Here is a 19,444-nt window from a genome sequence, read left to right on the forward strand (position 1 = left end):
GACAGAAATACATCACCATGTGTAAAAAAAAAAAAAATGTAAAGCTTTGTTCTGCAGTGAATACAGAAGCTTCTTTGCCTTTTTTTTTCTCTAGCATGGTAAAACCAGTGTTTACATAGCATTGTGCAAGATGCTGTAGACATAGCAGGAGACCAGGTATGGTGGTGGCTCACACCTACAATCCAAGCACTCGGGAAGTTGATGCAGGAGGATTCTGAGCTATCTGCATGCCATCTAACCTGGGCTGCCCAGCAAGACCGTGGCTCAAACAAATAAATGAATATAAAAATAAGGCATACTGTGTGGTGTCTGCAGGTTCTACTCAGGTGCCATGTCACTTCAGGAGACACTTCCTGGACTGCGGGTATGGGTAGAATTGTTATTACCTGTCGTGATTGAGGAGCACAGTAGCTCTGTTGAGCTTGGATTTATTCTGGCTATCAACAAATGTTTGGTGGACGCCTGTATCGTCATCTTAAGCCACAAGGAAGGACTTCAAGAATGTTCCATTCGCTGTAGGAAATCGCTTTCTGCCAAGCCTCCATCCACACTCATTCAGTACCACGCGACCCTGGACAGCTCCGAGAGTTAGGCCCTCCTTCCGGAACCATGTCACTGAGTACGTGTTTCCTATCGGAATCATTTGGTAGCTCCACTCAAGTTTAGCAAGGAGGAAACTGCTTTCCGGAGCCGGTAGGCGTTGCAGAATGATTGGCAGCAGTTGGGACCAATAGACTGTGAGTTCTGTCGAGTGGCACTGACAATGTCCAATAGACGCTGACGTGGGCGGGGCGTGGGCAGCCCCGGGGGTCTCGTCTGGTCCGCTGAGGCGGGGTCCGGACCGCGGGGCAGTTGGCGGCAGGTGGCACTGGCTGGAGGCCTGAGGGACTGTCAGAGGTACAAGAGGGGTCTGGGCGTGGCGGGGCCGGGCCGGGGCGGGGCGGAGCCGAGGGGGCCTGGCCGACAGTGCCTGCCTGTTCACAGAGTCCTTGCTCAGAGTGAGGTTGCGTGGAGCACACAGTAGGCGCTCAATAAATGCTTAAGGAAAGACCGAGCTTGTCGCCCCACCAGCCCTGCCCCGACTGGCCCGATTTTGAAAGCACCTACCCAACCCGGTCTTCTAGCATCAACTGGGAGCCTATTGTATGCACTTTGCCTTGTGTCCACAGCAGTGGAGAGGACTTTAAGGGAGTTATTTTTGTTTTAAAAATTTTTTAAATTATATTAATTATATATATATATATATATATATATATATATATATATATATATATATATATATAATTATATATAAATTATAATATTTTTATAACATTTTAATTTTAAAGTTTAACTTAATTTTAACCTTATTTATTTCATCCTAATTCACTTAATTTTCTTTCGTATTTTATTCTCATTTTTAAAATGTATTTTTTTTTAATTTATTGTATGTGTCTGCATGTGTTTATGCACATGTGTGTAGTGCCCAAAGTAGCCAGAAGAGGGAATAGGTGCCTTCGGGCTAGAATGAAACCCTGGTCGACTGCAGAAACAGCCGGTGCTCTCAACTACTGAGCTGCCTCTGCTGTTACTATTATTTATTTATTTATATTTCTTTTCAAGTCAGGGTTTCTCTTTGTAAACCTGGCTGTCCTGGAACTCACTCTGTAGACCAGGCTGGCATCAAACGCCTACCTCTGCCACCCAAGTGCTGGGAGTAAAAGTATGCACATTTATTGGGGAGGCTGTGGGGGTCAGAGGACGGCCGTGGGAATCCAGGCTTTCTCTTCCGTGGGTCCTCATGCTTGGCACAGACACCTTTACCTCATGAGCTTTGTTTTATTCTTTTGTTCCGTTTTTAATTGAATTTTATTTTTAATTTTTTCTTGTGTTACTTTATTCTGAGGTAGGGTCTTCCTCACTGTCCAGGCTGGTGTCAAATGTGTGGCCATTGTCCCACCTCACCCTCCCATGCACACCCCTTCAGACCCTGTGTGCACACGTGGAAGCCCAGACAGTAAAGTCATTGTCTTCCTTGATCACTGCCATAATTGAAAACTTTACATATATGTGTGTTTCACTTGTTTTCATGGCTGTGCACCACATGTATGCCTGGTGCCTGCAGAGGCCAGACGGGGCATTGAATCCCCAGGAGCTGGAGTTACAGGAGGTTGTGGCCATGTGGATGCTGGGAACCAAATCCAGTTTCTCCGGAAAGGCACCCAGTGCTAACCAGTGAGCACCCTCCAGCTCCACTTACATCGTGAGGCAGGGTCTCCCACTTGAGCCTAGAGTAGCTGACTGGGCAGGGTGGCTGGGCAGCATGTCCCTGTGATCCTGTCTCCACCTCCAAAGTTACAGGACAACTCAGACCTATACAGTTCCTTCTGCTGCAGTAGAATGGCCAGGGCCAGGGCAGGCACAGGATGACTGTGACTGCAGACGGTGCGCGGGGCTGTGGTCAGCAGCCAAGAGGGAAGCAGCTTCACTCCTAATGACCTGTGTTTTGTGAGGCAGGAGAACAACCCCACACTTTGGCCACCACATCCACTGAGCCAGCTGTCACCTTGCACCTGCCCTGCACCAAGCCTCAAGGTAGGTACCAGGGATGCAGCTGGGAGCACGATACATGGTGGAGGACCCAGGGGTGTCGGGGTGGGGTAGGGATGTTCCAGGCAGAGGAAGTAGTCTGTGTAAAACCCTGGGGCTGGCACAGTCTTGGCAATCAAGACTCTGGCAGGCTGGTGTGAGCTGAGTTGACACCAGTTATATAAGGCCTAGCCTTGGGGTAACAGGTTGAGATTCTCCGTCAGGGCAGCAACACCCATGAGAGTGTTCTGGCACCAACTGCAGCATCCGTGCTTGTGCTTAACTTCCAAGCCACTCAGCTCAGGTGGTGACCAAGCACCTGGCAGCAGGGAGCCGGGTGCTAAGTAGTGTTCAGTTTCCTGTGCCCTGTGTGAATGTGTGTCTGTGTGCATGTCTGTGACTGTGTATGTGCACATGTGTGACTGTGTATGTGCACGTGTGTGACTGTGTATGTGCACATGTGTGACTATGTATGTGCACGTGTGTGACTGTATGTGCACATGTGTGTGACTATATGTACACATGTGTGTGAATGTGTATGTACATGTGTATGTGAATGTGTATGTGCACATGTGCGTGAATATGTATGTGCACCTGTGTGTGAATGTGTATGTGCACGTGTGCGTGAATCTGTATGTGCACGTGTGCGTGAATGTGAATGTGTATGTGCACATGTGTGTGACTGTATGTGCACATGTGTGTGACTGTACGTGCACGTGTGTGTGAATGTTTGCATGTTTGTGAATGTATGCACATGTGTGTGAATGTTTGCATGCTTGTGAATGTATACACATGTGTGTGACTGTATGTACACATGTGTGTGAATATATGTGTGTACATGTGTGTGAATGTGCATGTACACCTGTGTGAATGTATATGTATACATGTGTGAATGTATGTCTGTGCACATGTTTCTGAATGTGTATGTGCACATGTGTGTGACTGTATGTGCACATGTATGTGATTGTGCACATGTGTGTGACTGTGCATGTACAAATGTGTGTGAAGGTGTATCGTGCATGTGTGTGAAGGTGCACCTGTGTGAATGTGTGTCTGTGCACATGTGTATGAATGTGTATGTGCACATGTGTATGAATGTGCGTTTGTGTGTGCGTGTGTATGAATGTGTGTGTGTACTGAAAGCCAGAGGTAACACCCAGTGTCTTCTTCAGTTGTTCTCCACCCCACTTCTAGAGTCAGGGTCTCATGAACCTGGAGCTCCCTGGTTAGTTGCAGCTGGCTGCCAGCAGGCTCCAGACAGCCTCCTATCTGAGGTCCTCACACTGTAGCACAAGCCCGTCCTGCCTGTGCTACCTCCCCAGCCCTGCGTGCTCACCTTAAGTTGCACAAGCATGTGTGTCCATGTCCGTGAATCCTAGAGTGGAGAGAGTAGTGGGCCCAGGGTGGCTGGCTGGTCACCACCACTACTAGTGACCACACAGCTGCCATGTCTGCCCTGTCTCACAGCTGCTGAGCAGAGCCATGTGTGTCTGGCCCTGCGACTGGGGCCGGTAGCCCCGACAGGCTTTGGTGTGTGACTCTGCTGTGGCCCTGTGGAGACCGGTGTGACCCAGGAGGCCACCATGACGAAGCTGCTGGTGGCCAAGCTCCTCTGCATGGTGGGAGTGTTCTTCTTCATGCTGCTGGGCTCTCTGCTGCCTGTGAAGGTCATCGAGTCTGACTTTGAGAAGGCTCACCGCTCGAAGAAGGTCCTCTCCCTCTGTAACACCTTCGGAGGTGGCGTCTTCCTGGCTACATGCTTTAATGCACTGCTGCCTGCAGTGAGGGATAAGGTGGGGCCTCGGTGGGGAGCCTGCAGTGAGGGATAGGGTGGGGCCTCGGTGGGGAGCCTGCAGTGAGGGATAGGGTGGGGCCTCGGTGGGGAGCTGGGGGGTTGTGGGGCTCAGGCGCCTGTTCGTGCACATTGTGTGAAGGCCAGAGGTTGGTGTCTTCTGGAGTCCTGTTCACCTTGTTTTCTGGGACAGGATCTTATTGAACTTGGGGTTTACTTCTGCAGAGGAGGCCAGGAAGCCCCAGGGGTCCCTCTGCCCTGGCCTCTGCCCTGGCTGTGCTTACAGGAATGTGCCACCACACCCGGTTTTCCAGGTGGGTTCTGGTGTCACAGCTCAGGTCTTCATGCTTGTGTGGCAAAGCATACCAGCGACTCCCAAGCTAAGATGGAATTCACCACAGATGCTCAAGACATACAGGGAGGAGAAAGCAAATTGCTGTATGACCTTATGTCAGCGCCTTTCCTCTCTGAGCCTTATCTACTTACCTGGGTACTGGGCCATCCCACTGGTGACCAGTGGGTGTGAATTTCAGGCAGAGTAGTTAGCCACGCCAGAGTCCACAGCCATGTGCAGCCGCTCTGTTGGTTCCTCTCCATCGGCTCTTGTGCATAGCACACAGTGGGCACATAGCACCTAGACACAGCCTTGGCGTGTCTCCTCAGGCTTCCTGTGGGCCAAGTGGTACTCTGAGCAGAGCTTCCTGGAGTCCTCAGGGACCCAGGAGACAGACACCAAGGACCCATGCTGACCTATGGTCCCATCTCAACGTGCAGCTGGAGGTGGCCAGGTTCACATCCTGACCACTTGTCAGCCTTGGGACCCATCTCACTGGCTGTGGTTGGAGAGGCCCCAGCTTGTCACCATCAGTATGGCTGCATGGGACATGAGCAGGGTGGAAAATGGTGACAGCTGTATCTGACACTGTAGAGTTAGTGAGGGCTGCCAGCTCCACATATGTGAAGGGAGTCATATCAGGCCTGGGTGGGCCTGGCCTCGCAGTAGCTGCCCTCCATCCTGTAGCCTAGGAAAGCCTCTGCCAAGGCTGCAGTGAGCATGGGAAGATCGGGGCTGGGGGGCATCGTTGGCCAGAAGTGAGCAAGGCTTCCTGCCTGCTGTTGGGCCCGCGGTGGGGCCCCAGCCCACCGCAGGCTAGAGTGGCTACTGTCTGTGCCAGTGAGGAGTCTGAGGTCGCCTGCCGCAGCCTCCTCATGCTGTGCCCGCGTCCGCTGGCTTCCTGTGTTTGTGGTGTACCAGCACTGCGTTTCTCACCTCCCAGGCCAGAACTTGTGCGGTGGCCTGGGGTGCACACATGACAGCTCACCCGTGTAGGGCTGGGCTCCAGGCGTCCTTTGCAGCGAGCACAGTTCACAGTGCTGTCTCTCATGGCTGGAATTCTCTCTGGGAACAGCCCCGGCAAGGCCAGCCAGTAGTCTTGTCTGGTGTTTCTCAGGCTGGTTTCCCTTCTGTTTTATAAGTATTTAATGCACGCGTGTGGAGATCAGAGGCTTTCTGCCTTCTATCGTGTGGGTCCCAAGGGGTTTGAACTCAGGTTGTCAGATGGTGGCAAGTGTCTTGACCCATGAGCCATCTCCCCAGCCTCTCCTCTTTTTTTTCCTGTTAAAAATGTGGTTTTGGCAATGCTGGGAATGGAAGCATGCAAGACCGAGTTGTGCCTCTCAGCCGTGCTCTGACCCTCTCTGCTTTAACCTTGCTATGACTTGGGCTGTGTCTTCTGTTGTCCTATGGAGACAGGGTCTCTCTGTGTGGCCCTGGCCTGCTTCCGAGTGCTGGGATTAGAATCACGAAGCATTGTGCCCTGTTCTCTGTGCTATCTGATTGCTTGAGGTGGGGTCTCCTTGGGGTCCAGGTAGTCCTCAAGTTTGCAGTCCCCCTGCCTTAGCCTCCCAAGTGCCCCTGCCTGGGAAAGAGGCCTGCAGCTGACCTGACCTTGTGTCCACAGCTGCAGCAGGTGCTGAGTCTCGGACACATCAGCACTGACTACCCTCTGGCAGAGACACTCATGATGGTGGGTTTCTTCCTCACGGTGTTCGTGGAACAGCTGGTGCTGACCTTCCGCCGGGAGCGGCCTCCCTTTATAGACCTGGAGACCTTCAACGCTGGCTCAGACGCGGGCAGCGACTCGGAGTACGAGAGCCCATTCGTGGGTGTGGGCGGCCGTAGTCACGGTCTGTACCCTGAGCCCACAGCGCACACCCATGGCGCAGGGCTGCGGCTACGGGAGCTGGGCCGCCCTGGGCCGCTGCGGCTGCTCAGCCTGGTCTTCGCGCTGTCCGCACACTCAGTGTTTGAGGGCCTGGCACTAGGGCTGCAGGAGGAGGGTGAACGTGTGGTCAGCCTGTTCGTTGGCGTGGCAGTCCACGAGACGCTGGTGGCAGTGGCCCTGGGCATCAGCATGGCCCGCAGCGCAGTACCCCTGAAGGACGCGGCCAAGTTGGCTGTGACTGTGAGTGCCATGATCCCAGTGGGCATTGGGCTGGGCCTGGGCATCGAGAGTGCCCGCAGCGTGGCCAGCAGCGTGGCATCGGCGCTGCTGCAGGGCCTGGCCGGTGGCACTTTCCTGTTTGTCACCTTCCTGGAGATCCTGGCCAAGGAGCTGGAGGAGAGGCGTGAGCAGCTGCTGAAGCTGCTGTTCCTGGTGCTGGGTTACGCCGCTCTGGCCGGCATGGTCTTTCTCAAGTGGTGAGCCTTGAATTCCCGAAAGACAGAGCACGTCCCTCGCCAGCCACGCTCAAGGGCCACGGTCCACACACAGGAGCCTCCCGGGCTGGTCACCGTTCTCTGCCCTCTGCCAGAACCTGGCCCTGCAGACACTGCTTTTAAAAATGTCTTAAAGCTCTTTACCAATGCCTGTGTGGCCATGTCACCTCGTATCCCGTCACCCCTCCCGTTTTTGTTGTCACTCCTGAGCCATCAAGAATGGAGCTGGGCTGGGGACTGGCAGATGGGGAGCAGCAACCCCAGGGGTCCTGCCATGTTCTCTTGCTCTGTCACCGTCACCAGAGTGGAGGGGCCTCCTCTGCAGAGGGCATGGCAGTGAGACTCCAGGGGCACATCCTGACACGGAAGGCTCCCAGGATGCAGGCAGGAGCAGGGGAAACCCAGTACCTGGCAACCTTGGTGCATGTCACCATGGTAATGCCAGCATCTTGGGACAGCCTGAGTGAGGACTCTCCTCTGGGGACATAAGCCTGCCACAGCTCACCACCTTTCCTAACTTGGGGTCTGTTTACCAGGCTTCACCTCCACTGCCCCCATGGTAGCTGGATGTCAGACTCCTCCCTAGTGCCCTGTCACCGTGGCCAGGTGACTAACGTGACTTGTCCAGTGTGCCCTCTACCCAGCTACACTCAGATGATACAAGGCACAATGCCTGGGCTACCTTAGTGCTGTAATAAATCCAGGCTCACACGCTGCTTGCAGACATGGGAGCACATGTAGGAACCTAGGTCTCCCAGTGAGGGCCTCTGCCTCAGCTGAAGTTCTTCCCTGACGAAGTCGAGCCCCGTCCATGCAAGTGGGGGGCGGGGGGGGGGGACGTGCCCACGATGCCACCGGGGCCTACCCTCTACTTAACTATGGGGGTATCCAGATGGTTCTCCAGCTTCCCTGGGCCCCAGGTGGGCCCCAGGTGGGCCCCAGGTGGGCCCCATGGGGCCACCATGCAGGTGTGGGCTCAGATGACATACTAGGCCACGGTAGGAAGAGCTAGGTCCCTTGTCTGGTCATCTTAGCAGGGAGTCTGCACCTCCCCCATGGGTGCATAAAATGGTACCCTCTTCGTCCCAGCACCGGCTGCTCTGCCCCTGGGGGCAGCAGCTTGCAGACCTGCACCCTCCCCCTTAGAACTCTGAGTCTCTGAGAGTCATCCCAGGTACAAACTCACTGGCAACTGGGGGCCTCTGTGTCTCTTACTGAGAGTTCCAGTTTAGCTGACAGCCCCTGCCCCCCACCCCAGGAGACCTGGGCCATGCTAGGACCGGTGCAGGTGTCATGAATGAACATGGAGGAGGGGGCCTGAGATGCTGCAGGGCCAGGCTGCCCCCACACACTACCTCCTGTGGGGGACACAGCAGGGACACAGCTAGACAGAAGGATAGAAAGGGCGGTGCGGGTGACCCAGCTTCACCGCTGCTCTGTGCTTGTAATAACAGCATGTCAGCTTCTCCTGTGGCTTGTTTGTGTTCCTGTAACAGAAGTTATTAGTGCAGGCGGGATCGGGCACAGCCGGCGCCTGGCACCCTGCCTTTATTGCATTGCAGGGGCCTGGCCGGTCTTTGCCCTGCATCCCACCTGCCCAAGGAAGCGTTTCAGCTCGGTATCCCCATGGCGCTAGGGTATTTTCTGTGGGGCCTTCCGGGCTCCATGCGCATCCCACCCCCATTGTCTCTGGAGTCCACCTGCTTCAAGCCGGGAGCTTCATGGCTGAGGACAGTTACATGTATCCCAGATGTTATGCACAACCCTCCTGGGGAGGGTTCCAATCTGATCTATAAGTCACCCCCCAGTGATGAGAGAAATTACATCACAACACCACAGTCTCATTAGTGAGTGCTCCCACGGAAGAAAAGAAAATCCAGGGACACTGTGGGAGAGGGGCTGGCTCCATGGGCAAAGGTGCTTGCTGCCAAGCGTGGGGGACCTGAGTGTGGTTCCAGGGACCCATGTGCTGACAGAACCAACTGCATTGTCCTGATCTCCACAGGTGCTCAGTGGCACATATGCACACACTTGTGTGTGCTCGTCCCACATCCCCAATGTGTATAATAAGAACAGTTTTTAAGCTAGGCATGGCTATCCACACCTTTCATCCCTGCACTCCAGAGGCAGGTGGGCTTCTGTGAGTTTAGGCCAGCCAGGGTTACAAGTGAGCCCTGTTGCAAAAGAAATAAACAAGTGAAGATTTAAACTATTTGTTTATTTATTTTGTTTTTGTGAATGTATGTTTTGCACCACATGGGTCTCTAGTTTTCAAGGAGACCAGAAGACAGCATCATATCTGGTCTCTATAGAGTCCAGGCTGCTGAGGGTGTATGGTGACATGCTGTCTCAAACTAACAACAAAATACTGGGCTCCAGAGTGCAAGCCCATGGGGGTTTCTTTGTTTGGCTGGTGTGTGTGTGTGTGTGTGTGTGTGTGTGTGTGTGGCATGTGAGCATACACACAGTGCCTATGGAAGCCAGAACTGGGCATCAGACCCGCTGGAACTGGTATTACAGGTGTTTGTGAGCTGCCCTGTGGTTGCTGGGAGTTAAACCTGTGTCCTCTCCAAGAGCAGAGATGTTTTAACTGCTGAGTCAGCTCCAGGCTTCACCTTGGTTCCTAAGACACAGTGCAAGTATCATGGAGTGGCAGATTTATCTAGACCACTGGGTCAGCACAGCACATGAATCCTATCACAGCAGGATTGATCCACCCCACTGGCTTTGGATGTGGGTTCTGAGAGTCCATGCTCCATGTCCTGTTTGCAGGCACATACTTTACAGCTGACCCACCCTCCTCAAGGCCTTTCCTCACCCACCTCTGCTGCTGGGGACAAGGCATGGCTTTTAAAAGAGGTGATGAGTGTGTAGGACATGACAGGCAGGCTAGACCTTCAGAATGTAGTGCAGCCTGACAGGTCTCAAGTTCCTCAGTCCCAGTTCCCAGGAATGTGCTCTCTACAGCTCAGCAAGGCAGGGCAGAGTACAGTGTCCCACACAGAGGCTCTACTGGAAGAGGGACACAGGCACTAAGGTTGTCTTCAGTGGCTCCTGATGCCCAGAGCCTGGCCTGGCATCTATAAATAGCATCAGCATGTGGACAGGCTCCTTCCAGTGAGTCAGCCTGGGCTGGTGCCAGTCAGAGCTGGACTGAGAGCCCCCACCCTGCCCCGAGTCTCTCAGGGGACCCAGGCAGCCATCACAGACAGAAAGCCTGCCTGCTACCCCCAAGGCCCTCACCACTATCCTCAGCACCCAAGAAATGGGGCCACTCTATGGGTTTTTTCCCCAGCTACTCCAAAGGGTGAAGTGAAGGGGTAGCCTGGGCCACTTCTATAGGACAGGGTCTACTAGGCTGTCTCCATCTTGAGGCAGGGTAGGGGGACTGAGCCACTTTCTGAGCGACTCCACAGGACCAGGGTGAGAAGGAGGTAAGTTCTTCAGGTGACAGCTTGAGGCAGCCTAGGACGAATGCACAAATAGCAGAAAGAGCTGGGCCAGCCGTGGAGATCCTCGACCCCAAGCCAGGATGTGTGACCCAGGGAGAAGGGGCCATGTTAGAACTGAGCAGGGAAGGAGTGGGTGAGCCTGGGCACCAGGAGAGGGAAGACAATGGCCTTCAGCTGGGCTAACTGGAGTAGAGTGGCCACGCCTTTAATCCCAGCACTAGGAGGCAGAGGCAGGTGGATCTCTGTGAGCTCCTGGCCAGCCTGGTCTACAGACCAAGACCATTCCACAAACAAACAAAAACACTTTAAAATTAATGTTCGGAAAGCTGGCTCAATAGTTGGCAGTGCTCCAGAGGACCCAGGTTTGATTCCCAGCACCTGCTTGGTGGCTCACAACTGTTTGTAACTCCAGCTCCAGGGGACCTGGTAACCTCTTCTGATGTCTGAGGGCACCAGGCATGCAGGTGAAGCATTCATACACAGAAAATACAAATACATAAATCTAAAATTAAAACAAAATTTAAGTGACATTTTCTTTATCAGTTTCTCTGTATGTGGAAATCAGAGGACAATTTATTGGATCTCTCTCTCTCTCTCTCTCTCTCTCTCTCTTTCTCTCTCTCTCTCTCTCTCTCTCTCTCTCTCTCTCTCTCTCTCTCTCTCGTTTTGTTTTTTTGGTTTTTCGAGACAGGGTTTCTCTGTGTCCTGGCTGTCCTGGAACTCACTCTGTAGACCAGGCTGGCCTCGAACTCAGAAATCCGCCTGCCCACCGCCCGGCTGGCTCTCTCTCTACCAAGTGGGTCTCAGGGACCTCACCCAGGCTGTCAGTCTTGGCAGAGAGCACCTTTCTCTTCTGAGCCCTCTCACCGGCCCCAATCTTTAATGATACAAAGTAAAGTTTTGTTATGTTTTCTGTGCAGTGTGTGGGAGGAGCCAGAGCCCTGCACACAGCACTCGTGCGGGCAAGGCTCCCTAAGACCACAAACCAGAAGAACAACGGGCAGGGTTTTATCTTTTTCTCTTTTCTTCTTTTTGTTTGTTTGTTTGTCTCACATTTTCCAGAAAATATGTAGCGAAGGCTGACCTGGAACTCCTGGTCTTCCTGCCTCTGCCTCCAATGCTGGAATGATGGGCCAACACCGTCAGGCTGGGCCTCTGCAGCGCTCAGAACCGACCCCATAGCTGCTGAGGGATGGATTGACCCCCCCAAGCTACAACTCCAGTAATGGGATTCTCTGTGTTATTTTGTCTTTGATTCCTCTCTCCCTTCCTTTTTCCCCAAACTCTTCCTTCTTTCTCCCACAGGGGTCTCTACTCTGTATCGCAGAATGGCTTTAAACTCATAGCCATTCCTCTGCCTCTGGCTTCCCGGTGTGGCTGACATCTGAATCTGTGAAGGTCTATATACTCAGTTCATACCCTCTTCCACCACCTCCTTCTGCCCCCCGGCCCCGCCACGCTGATCTGACCTGGATCACACTCCTCCGATTCCTAGTTCCTAGTTTTGCAGTTGGGGCGACCCTTGACATCGATCACCGTGTCTCCAGGACCTCACATCATAGGCCCTGTCACCCACCCGCGTTCCCTGAGGTGCAGACGGCCACGTGGTGCGCGTGGGTGTGGGTGTCCCGATGCCCAGAGCTCTGCGTGCCTCCGGTTGTTGATGGACACCCAAGGCGGGCTTGGCGGTGACCTGGGGCTGCAGCTGCCCCGGCCCGGGTCCCGGCGGGCGGGGCGGGCGGGGCGGGCGGGGCGGAGCACAGCTGGGGCGGGGACATCGGGACTGCGGCGGCGCGGACAGCAGCGCAGCGGCGGGGACCACAGCGGCCCAGGTAGGCGGCGGGGCAGCCGCGGCCACAGAGGGTGGGGAGGGGTCCCCAAGCCACCATGATCCCTTTGTTCCGGCCCCACCCTCCTTGGCCACCGCGCCAGGCTTTGCTTGTCTCCGGGAGTCCAGCGGTCACCATGGACAGCTCCCGGTCGCCCCACCCCTGCCTGGCCACGCAGAGCATCACTCAGGACCTTCTGGGCCCTGGTCCCCTCATACATGCCCTTTGTGATCTGCCCGCTGAGGCCCGGGTCCCTCACTGCCACCCATAGAGCCCTGCACCCTCGTGACCAAGCCCTCTCCCAGGACTCCTTCCTCCTCTGAGACCTTTCCTGAGTCCCAGGGAGCCCCACCATTCCCTTGAGTCCCTAAAACTACCCGTTGTCCATCATGTCCCCAGTCTGCAGCCCCTAGACCAACCACCCCCATTAGTGCCCCTGCCCCCAGACTCTCCCCTGCCAAGGCCATCCTGGCTTTTTGCACCTGGGGTGGCTTCAGGGTGCCAGGGCCCTGTCCTATGCTGCTCTGTGGACTGAGAGGCTTTGGCCAGGCTGTCCCAGGGCTGGGGTGACTCAGACAGGGTGGCAGAGCCCCTCAGAGCCCCCTGGGCACAGCAGCTGAGCAAGGCCCAGCTTTAAGTCCCTCTGAGTCATGTCACCTTTTAGATCGCATGACCTTGAGCAAAGCTCATCCCACTGTATGTTCAGGGCCCTCTCCATCATCCCCAAAGGAGGGAGCCCTGGACTGCGTTGACCCTCTTAGTCAGGGTGCATTTCTACTGGGCACTACAGGCCCAGTGCCCACCACCAAGGAGGGGCTGCACCGAGGGGCACAAGCCCCACCTCCATCTGCCACCTTAGGTCCCCTCAGGGCAGTGGGGTGGTGTCACCGTGCATCCCCCCCCCATTACCCACCAAGAGAAACTTAAAGATTGCTGGGCTGGGAAGCAAACCCCATGCCAGCTCCCCCAGCTCCCCCGAAGACCAAGAAGTACCCTGTGTGGAATTCGAGGACACTTTGAGTAAGTGTCCAGCTTGAGAGTTTCGGGAGTCACTAGCGCTGGCTCCAGCTGTTGCATTTTGCTTTTATTTAGGCACATTCGATAATTCTGAATATGCCTTAGGACCCCACGGGGGGTGCTCGTCCTCGCCCCAGAACCCCAGCTTGCCATAACTTTGGGGGTTCCTTGGAGGCTGGGCAGGAGGCACCCCAATTGTATTCCCTGGTCCCCTATCTCAGGCCAGGCCTGGGTGCCTGTCATCCCATAGAAAAGAAAACTGAACCCCAAGGACACAGCCACCTCTTCAGTCCCATAGGCCTTCATAGTCCCTAGGTCTGACTCCAGGGCAGCCCTTGGAACCTTCTCCATATGTACACACATGCTTAGGAAGATAACCTTAACTGGGGCGGGGGAGGACTCTGTCTGAGGGACAGCAATAGTGGGGACAGGTCTCCCCAGTTTCCCCTCTACAAACGTCTTCCCCTACCTCTCCTACTTTAGGAGTCCTCATGCTGTGTGACCCTCTGAGACCCATGAACCTCTCTGAACAAAGACAGGAGAGAAACCCAAGGAATCCCTGCCAGTTCTGTTGAGCACACAGTGGCCTGAGCAGGAAGCCAAGGTACAGACGTAAGGAACAGGGTGACTTCACTTAGCTTCTCTTGGATCAGTCTGGGCTGTGAGTCCCCTTGTCCCAGGAACTGCTTCTAGGGACTCTGTTTCAGGATTTACACATTCGATTCCTGGATGTCCCCAGTGTCAGAGTCATTTAGAAGGCATGTTCCCAGGGCCAGGCCGGAAGCCATGCTTCAGGACAAGCAGGGCTGAGGCCCTGTGTGTGCTTTTGGTGTTTGTTGTGATGGGGTTGTTTTCAGGTCTGCTTACTGTCTTGTTTTTCTCTTTGCTTTTTGTTTGTTTGTTTGTTTGTTTTTTGGTTTGTTTTTGTTTCATTTTGTTTTGTGTTTTGGAGATATGGTCTCAATGTTCAGCCCAGGCTGGCCTCAAATGCACCAAGATCCTCCTGCCACTTCCTCTGGAGTACTGCATCAAAGGTGTGGGCCACCTCAATGACCCTAGGTTGTGTTTTCAGACAGAGTCTCACTCTGTAACCCAGAGTAGCTCATAATTCACTACCCCCTTGCCTCAGGCTCCCCAGTTCCGGTATTACGGCTGGGCTGTGTACCACCACATCTGATTTTTCTCAATGGGATTCTTTTCTATTTATTTTTCCCTTCTGTTCATGTGCTTCTGGGCACTACATGTGTGCAGTGCCTTTGGAGGCCAGAAGAGGGCGTAAGATCCCCCTGGTGGTTGTGAGCCGCCATGTGGGTACTGGGAACCGAATCAGGACCTTTGTGAGAGCAACTCTGTGCTGTAGCCGAAGAGTCCACTCTCCAGTACCCACCTTGATCTTTTGTTTGTTTGTTTGTTTGTTTGTTTTGAGACAGGGTCTCTCACACATAAGGATGGGGCAGGAAGATGGCGAAGCTCAGGGAGGGAGGGAGCTGCAGAGCTGGAGGCTGGGTGGAAGTCAGGTCTGAAGTGGGACCCTGAGTGCTGACTTGGGCATCTTTTCATCCTGGCCTCATCAGCACCGTTTTCAGTTCCGTCCTCCCCCACCCCACCCTCCCCCACCCCCGCCCCGGGAACTCCAGGCCTTACATTTGCCAGAGAGAAGGAAGCTGAGACCTTGGCAGGGAGCTGACCTGCAGAGCATGCTTGCAGCCAGGACAGCCGCGAGGGCTGCTTGGTAGACACTCCGTGGGATGGAGGAAGGACCAGCACCACCGTGACCCCGCCACTGGGTCTGGGAGCTATCCTGGGCTTTTATGGCCTTACGTGTTTCACTGTCCCTTCTCCAACAGGGTCGGTCTGGGGTTCTAGCAGCCGGCCCTGTCCTTCTAGCCGGCGTCGGAGAAGATGCCAGAACAGAGCAATGACTATCGTGTGGTCGTGTTCGGCGCAGGCGGCGTGGGCAAGAGCTCGCTGGTGCTCCGCTTTGTGAAGGGGACGTTTCGTGACACCTACATCCCCACCATAGAGGACACGTACCGGCAGGTGATCAGCTGTGACAAGAGCGTGTGTACACTGCAGATCACAGACACCACCGGCAGCCACCAGTTCCCGGCCATGCAGCGACTGTCCATCTCCAAGGGCCACGCCTTCATCCTGGTGTTCTCGGTGACCAGCAAACAGTCGCTGGACGAGCTGAGCCCCATCTACAAGCTCATCGTGCAGATCAAAGGCAGCGTGGAGGACATCCCCATCATGCTGGTAGGGAACAAGTGCGACGAGACGCAGAGGGAAGTGCACACCCGCGAGGCGCAGGCCGTCGCGCAGGAGTGGAAGTGCGCCTTCATGGAGACCTCGGCAAAGATGAACTACAACGTGAAGGAGCTGTTCCAGGAGCTGCTGACGTTGGAGACGCGCCGCAGCGTCAGCCTCAGCGTGGATGGCAAACGCTCCAGCAAGCAGAAGAGGGCTGACCGGATCAAGGGCAAGTGTGCGCTCATGTGAGCCCTCCAGAGCCAGCCTGGGCCTCCCGGGCTCCGGCTCCCCTCCCTCCTCCCTCCTCCCAACTACTCTCTCTTCTCTGCTCCGGCTCCTCCCCCTCCTTCTTTCATCTTGCCCCTCCCTTCTCCTCCCTCCATCTCTTGTCCCTCTTCCCATCCCCACCAGCCTACAGTAGGGTTGGGCTCCATCCAGGCGTTTCACACCTCCATAGCCTCATCCTTTGCTGACCTCTCTCTCTCTCTCTCTCTCTCTCTCTCTCTCTCTCTCTCTCTTTCTGTTCCCCCCATCCCCGTTCTATCTGTATCACACAACCACACACTGGAGGTTTGATCCCTGCGGATCTGAAAACAGGGACCCGGCTAAGGAACTGCTTGTCCCATCAGAACCAGAGAGGCTATGTTGCCTCTCCATCTCTGTCCTCCCCCCCCCCTCGTGTGTTCCCAGCCACGCCCACTGTCCCTGTCCCTCACATTCTATCACTGTGACCTCCGGGAGGTCCCATTGGCCTCATCCACTAGTATCTTACTTCTTTCACCTGATCCTGTCCTTTCCCCATGACCTCTGACCTGTGCCCTTCCCTGGGTCCAGAACACCCCTGTCCTCTCTTGTCTGCATACCAGGGTGGATGGGCCCGCGGGCTGGGCCTCAGGCACCAGGCAATAAACACAGGGCCTGCAGCAATGCCCTGCCGGCCCCAGGCACCACCTCTGGAATGGCAGACACCCACAGCACAAGCCCAGGAATGTCCTTCAGGGGAGGCGCGCAGGGACCCTGAGCCTGGAGTGTGGAGCAGCTGCCTGGACACTGCCCACCTGGACACCAGCCTCCTGCTGAGACAGAGACCTTGGCACAGTGGTGCCTCGACAGCCTCCCCAACTGGGGGTTTGGGGTGCTGAGGATGGGGTGCCCAGCTGAGGGTCTATCAGCAAAGCCCCTGTGTGGGGTGATAGGACCAGTGGCTGCTGCCCCAGGGCTCTGACAGAACCTGAGCCCCTCTGCTGGTCATGTGTACTCCAGAGACTGTCCCCCATGTCTGCCCTGAGTTACGGAGCCCCTGCGGTATCTGCGAGACTGTCTGGGAAACTTGAGGGACTCCTGGGCCTGTGTCCCACCCACATGAGGGTGACTTAGAATTCCATGTTTATGTGACTATGTGTCTGAATGGGTGTGTGTCTGTCTTGAGATGGGGTGTTCTTGCACCACTTTGTGTTCTTAGTGAGACCACAGTGTATGTGGCTGTGGGGGGCACCTAGACACTGTGGTGTGTCTGTGTGGCTCTGTGTTTTCAGGGGTGGGTGACACAGGCCTGTCTGACAAGCACTGGGTCCTGTTCCAGGCTGTGGTGAGCTGGCTCCTGGCTCAGAAGTGAGAAGGATGCAGAACGGAGGTCTCAGTGTGAGGTCATTACCTCACTGCAGACCAGTCTGTGGCCTGGTTCTCCATGCGTGTGTGTGTGTGTGTGTGTGTGTGTGTGTGTGTGTGTGAGAGAGAGAGAGAGAGAGAGAGAGAGAGACAGAGAGACAGAGAGACAGAGACAGAGAGAGACAGAGAGAGACAGAGAGACAGAGAGAGACAGAGACAGAGAGGCAGAGAGAAGGCTGAAGCCAGATGACCCAGTGGGCCGGCCCTCACTGTGTCCCCTCTGTGTGCCACACACATGGAGATCCAGAGCCTGAAGCCTGAGTCTGAGCACAGCTGAGCCCTGACCTCCAGCCAGTCCAGGGCCCTACAGCTGCCACCTGCTCCCAAGCCTGGGAGTGGCTCCTGGCTGGACAGGGGGTCACAGCCCTTTCTCAGGGACACACCCTGATAGCACAATCTCTGGGCCACCCCAGGCTTCTCCTGGCCGGCCTTGCCCATCCTGGGGAGAACCAGGCTGGGTGACAGGGGAGGCCGGAGCCTATCCTGGCTGCTGGCCAACCTGCCCAGGCATCTCTGGTGCTGGGGACCCTGCCAGGCCTCGCTTGCTGTGACCCACCCCTGTCCCCCGCATGCGGGAGCCCCATCCCATGTGGGGTCTGTGTACCATTCTCTTGTAGACCTTGTCTTCCTGCAATAAACACGTGGATCCTGCCTCCCCTGTGCCATGAGTGGCTTCTGTGGGGCTGTGAGCTGCCTGCTGCAGGTGAGGGCTGGAAATGGAGGGTGGGCATGGGGAATGCAGTGGCCGTCACAGCCAAGATCACAAACAAGCTTACTGCGGCATGGAAGCAGTGTCCAGTCCTCATCAGGACCTTGCCTGCTCCCTTGTTCCTGTCCCAGTGGCTCAGCTTTTCACCCAGCCTCTCTTTGTGTCTCCTGCCCAGTCCTTCCCCTTCCCAGGTTCCCCTCTGCCATTTAAAGGACAGATTGGGTGAGCTCATTCATTCATTCACTAATTCATTCATTCACCCATTCACTGTGTGTAATAGGCACCGCTGTATACCTGGCTCTGACCTGGAGCCCAGGCCCGCCTTCTCAGCCCCTCTACCTTCAGTCACCGTGTACAACTGGGTGTGGCCACCCCTTCTTCTAATCCCAGTGTGGGAGGCTACGTGGGAGGCACATTGCCAGGAATCCAACGGGAACAGCGCGGGCTGGAGAGGTGGCTCCGTGGTTAAAGACGCTTGCAGCTCTTGCAGAGAACCCAAGTTCAATCCCTAAGCACCCATAACAAGTCAGGACTGTTAACCCAGCCAAAGGCGCCAAGAACAAAGAACATCACTCTGCTTTTAGCCCAGGATAGAAAACATGAGACCCAGGTGCAGGGAGAGACCCTGACTGGAAGAAATAGGCAGAGTCAAAGAGGAGCACACCAGCGCCCTCCACTGGCCGCTGCCATGCTCACATCCACCAGTGCCTACACTCAGAAACATGCGTAAACAACCAACAACATAAAAATATACACCTCACAGAACCAGATAAATAAAGACCAAAAAGAGAGAAAACAAAAACAAAGGAAAAATACATACATACATACATACATACATACATACATACATACATACATACCAAGGCACTTCTTGCCTCTGGGCACCTGAGGCTTTTTACATTATTTATTTATTTGTTTGTTTGTTTGTTTGTTTATTTATGTTTGGTTTTTCGAGACAGGGTTTCTTTGTGTAGCCCTGGCTGTCCTGGAACTCACTCTGTAGACCAGGCTGGCCTCGAACTCAGAAATCCGCCTGCCTCTGCCTCCCAAGTGCTGGGATTAAAGGTGTGCGCCACCACTGCCCGGCTAACTTTTTATTATTTTAAAAGGTCAAATTATAGGCTGGAGAGATGGCTCAGAAGTTAAGGTTCAATTCCCAGCAACCACACGGTGGCTCACAACCATCTGTAATGGGACCCAGTGCCCTCTTCTGGTGTGTCTGAAGACAGCGACAGTGTGCTCATACAACCTCAAATGGCCTGACACTTACAGCATTCCTGTTCCCTCAGGTTGTTCCTGACCACTAGGAGGCCATGTATACATGATGATCATGAATTGCTTTAAAAAGGTTTATTTATTTATTTCATGTATGTGAGTACACTGTGGCTGTCTTCAGACACCACAAGAGGGCATCGGATCCCATTACAGATGGTTGTGAGC

General features: G+C 54.7%; 2 protein-coding genes across 5 annotated transcripts; both read left to right on the top strand.

Moving 5' to 3' along the window:
- The first annotated feature begins 759 nt into the window (after positions 1–759).
- Positions 760–9,288, top strand: Slc39a3 (solute carrier family 39 member 3). Of its 2 annotated transcripts, none has more exons than XM_076919349.1 (4): positions 760–897; positions 2,497–2,574; positions 4,036–4,361; positions 6,322–9,288. In XM_076919349.1, exons 3-4 carry the CDS (start codon positions 4,152–4,154, stop codon positions 7,063–7,065), a joined length of 954 nt encoding a protein of 317 aa, XP_076775464.1. In that variant the 5' UTR covers positions 760–897; positions 2,497–2,574; positions 4,036–4,151; the 3' UTR covers positions 7,066–9,288. The 2 variants fall into 2 exon arrangements, with proteins under 2 accessions (XP_076775464.1, XP_076775465.1); XM_076919350.1 differs by having other exon boundaries at positions 780–897; positions 2,493–2,574.
- Positions 9,289–12,287: 2,999 nt separating this feature from the next.
- Positions 12,288–17,948, top strand: Diras1 (DIRAS family GTPase 1). 3 transcript variants are annotated; one of them, XM_076919351.1, is made up of 3 exons: positions 12,288–12,363; positions 13,861–13,981; positions 15,225–17,948. In XM_076919351.1, the coding sequence occupies exon 3, from the start codon at positions 15,280–15,282 to the stop codon at positions 15,874–15,876; it is 597 nt and encodes a 198-aa protein (XP_076775466.1). In that variant the 5' UTR covers positions 12,288–12,363; positions 13,861–13,981; positions 15,225–15,279; the 3' UTR covers positions 15,877–17,948. The 3 variants fall into 3 exon arrangements, with proteins under 3 accessions (XP_076775466.1, XP_076775468.1, XP_076775467.1); XM_076919352.1 differs by lacking the exon at positions 12,288–12,363 and adding an exon at positions 12,437–13,380; XM_076919353.1 differs by lacking the exon at positions 13,861–13,981 and having other exon boundaries at positions 12,300–12,363.
- The last annotated feature ends 1,496 nt before the right edge of the window (positions 17,949–19,444 follow it).

This window comes from Arvicanthis niloticus, chromosome 22 (assembly GCF_011762505.2).
Source record: "Arvicanthis niloticus isolate mArvNil1 chromosome 22, mArvNil1.pat.X, whole genome shotgun sequence".
NCBI classification, from domain to species: domain Eukaryota; kingdom Metazoa; phylum Chordata; class Mammalia; order Rodentia; family Muridae; genus Arvicanthis; species Arvicanthis niloticus.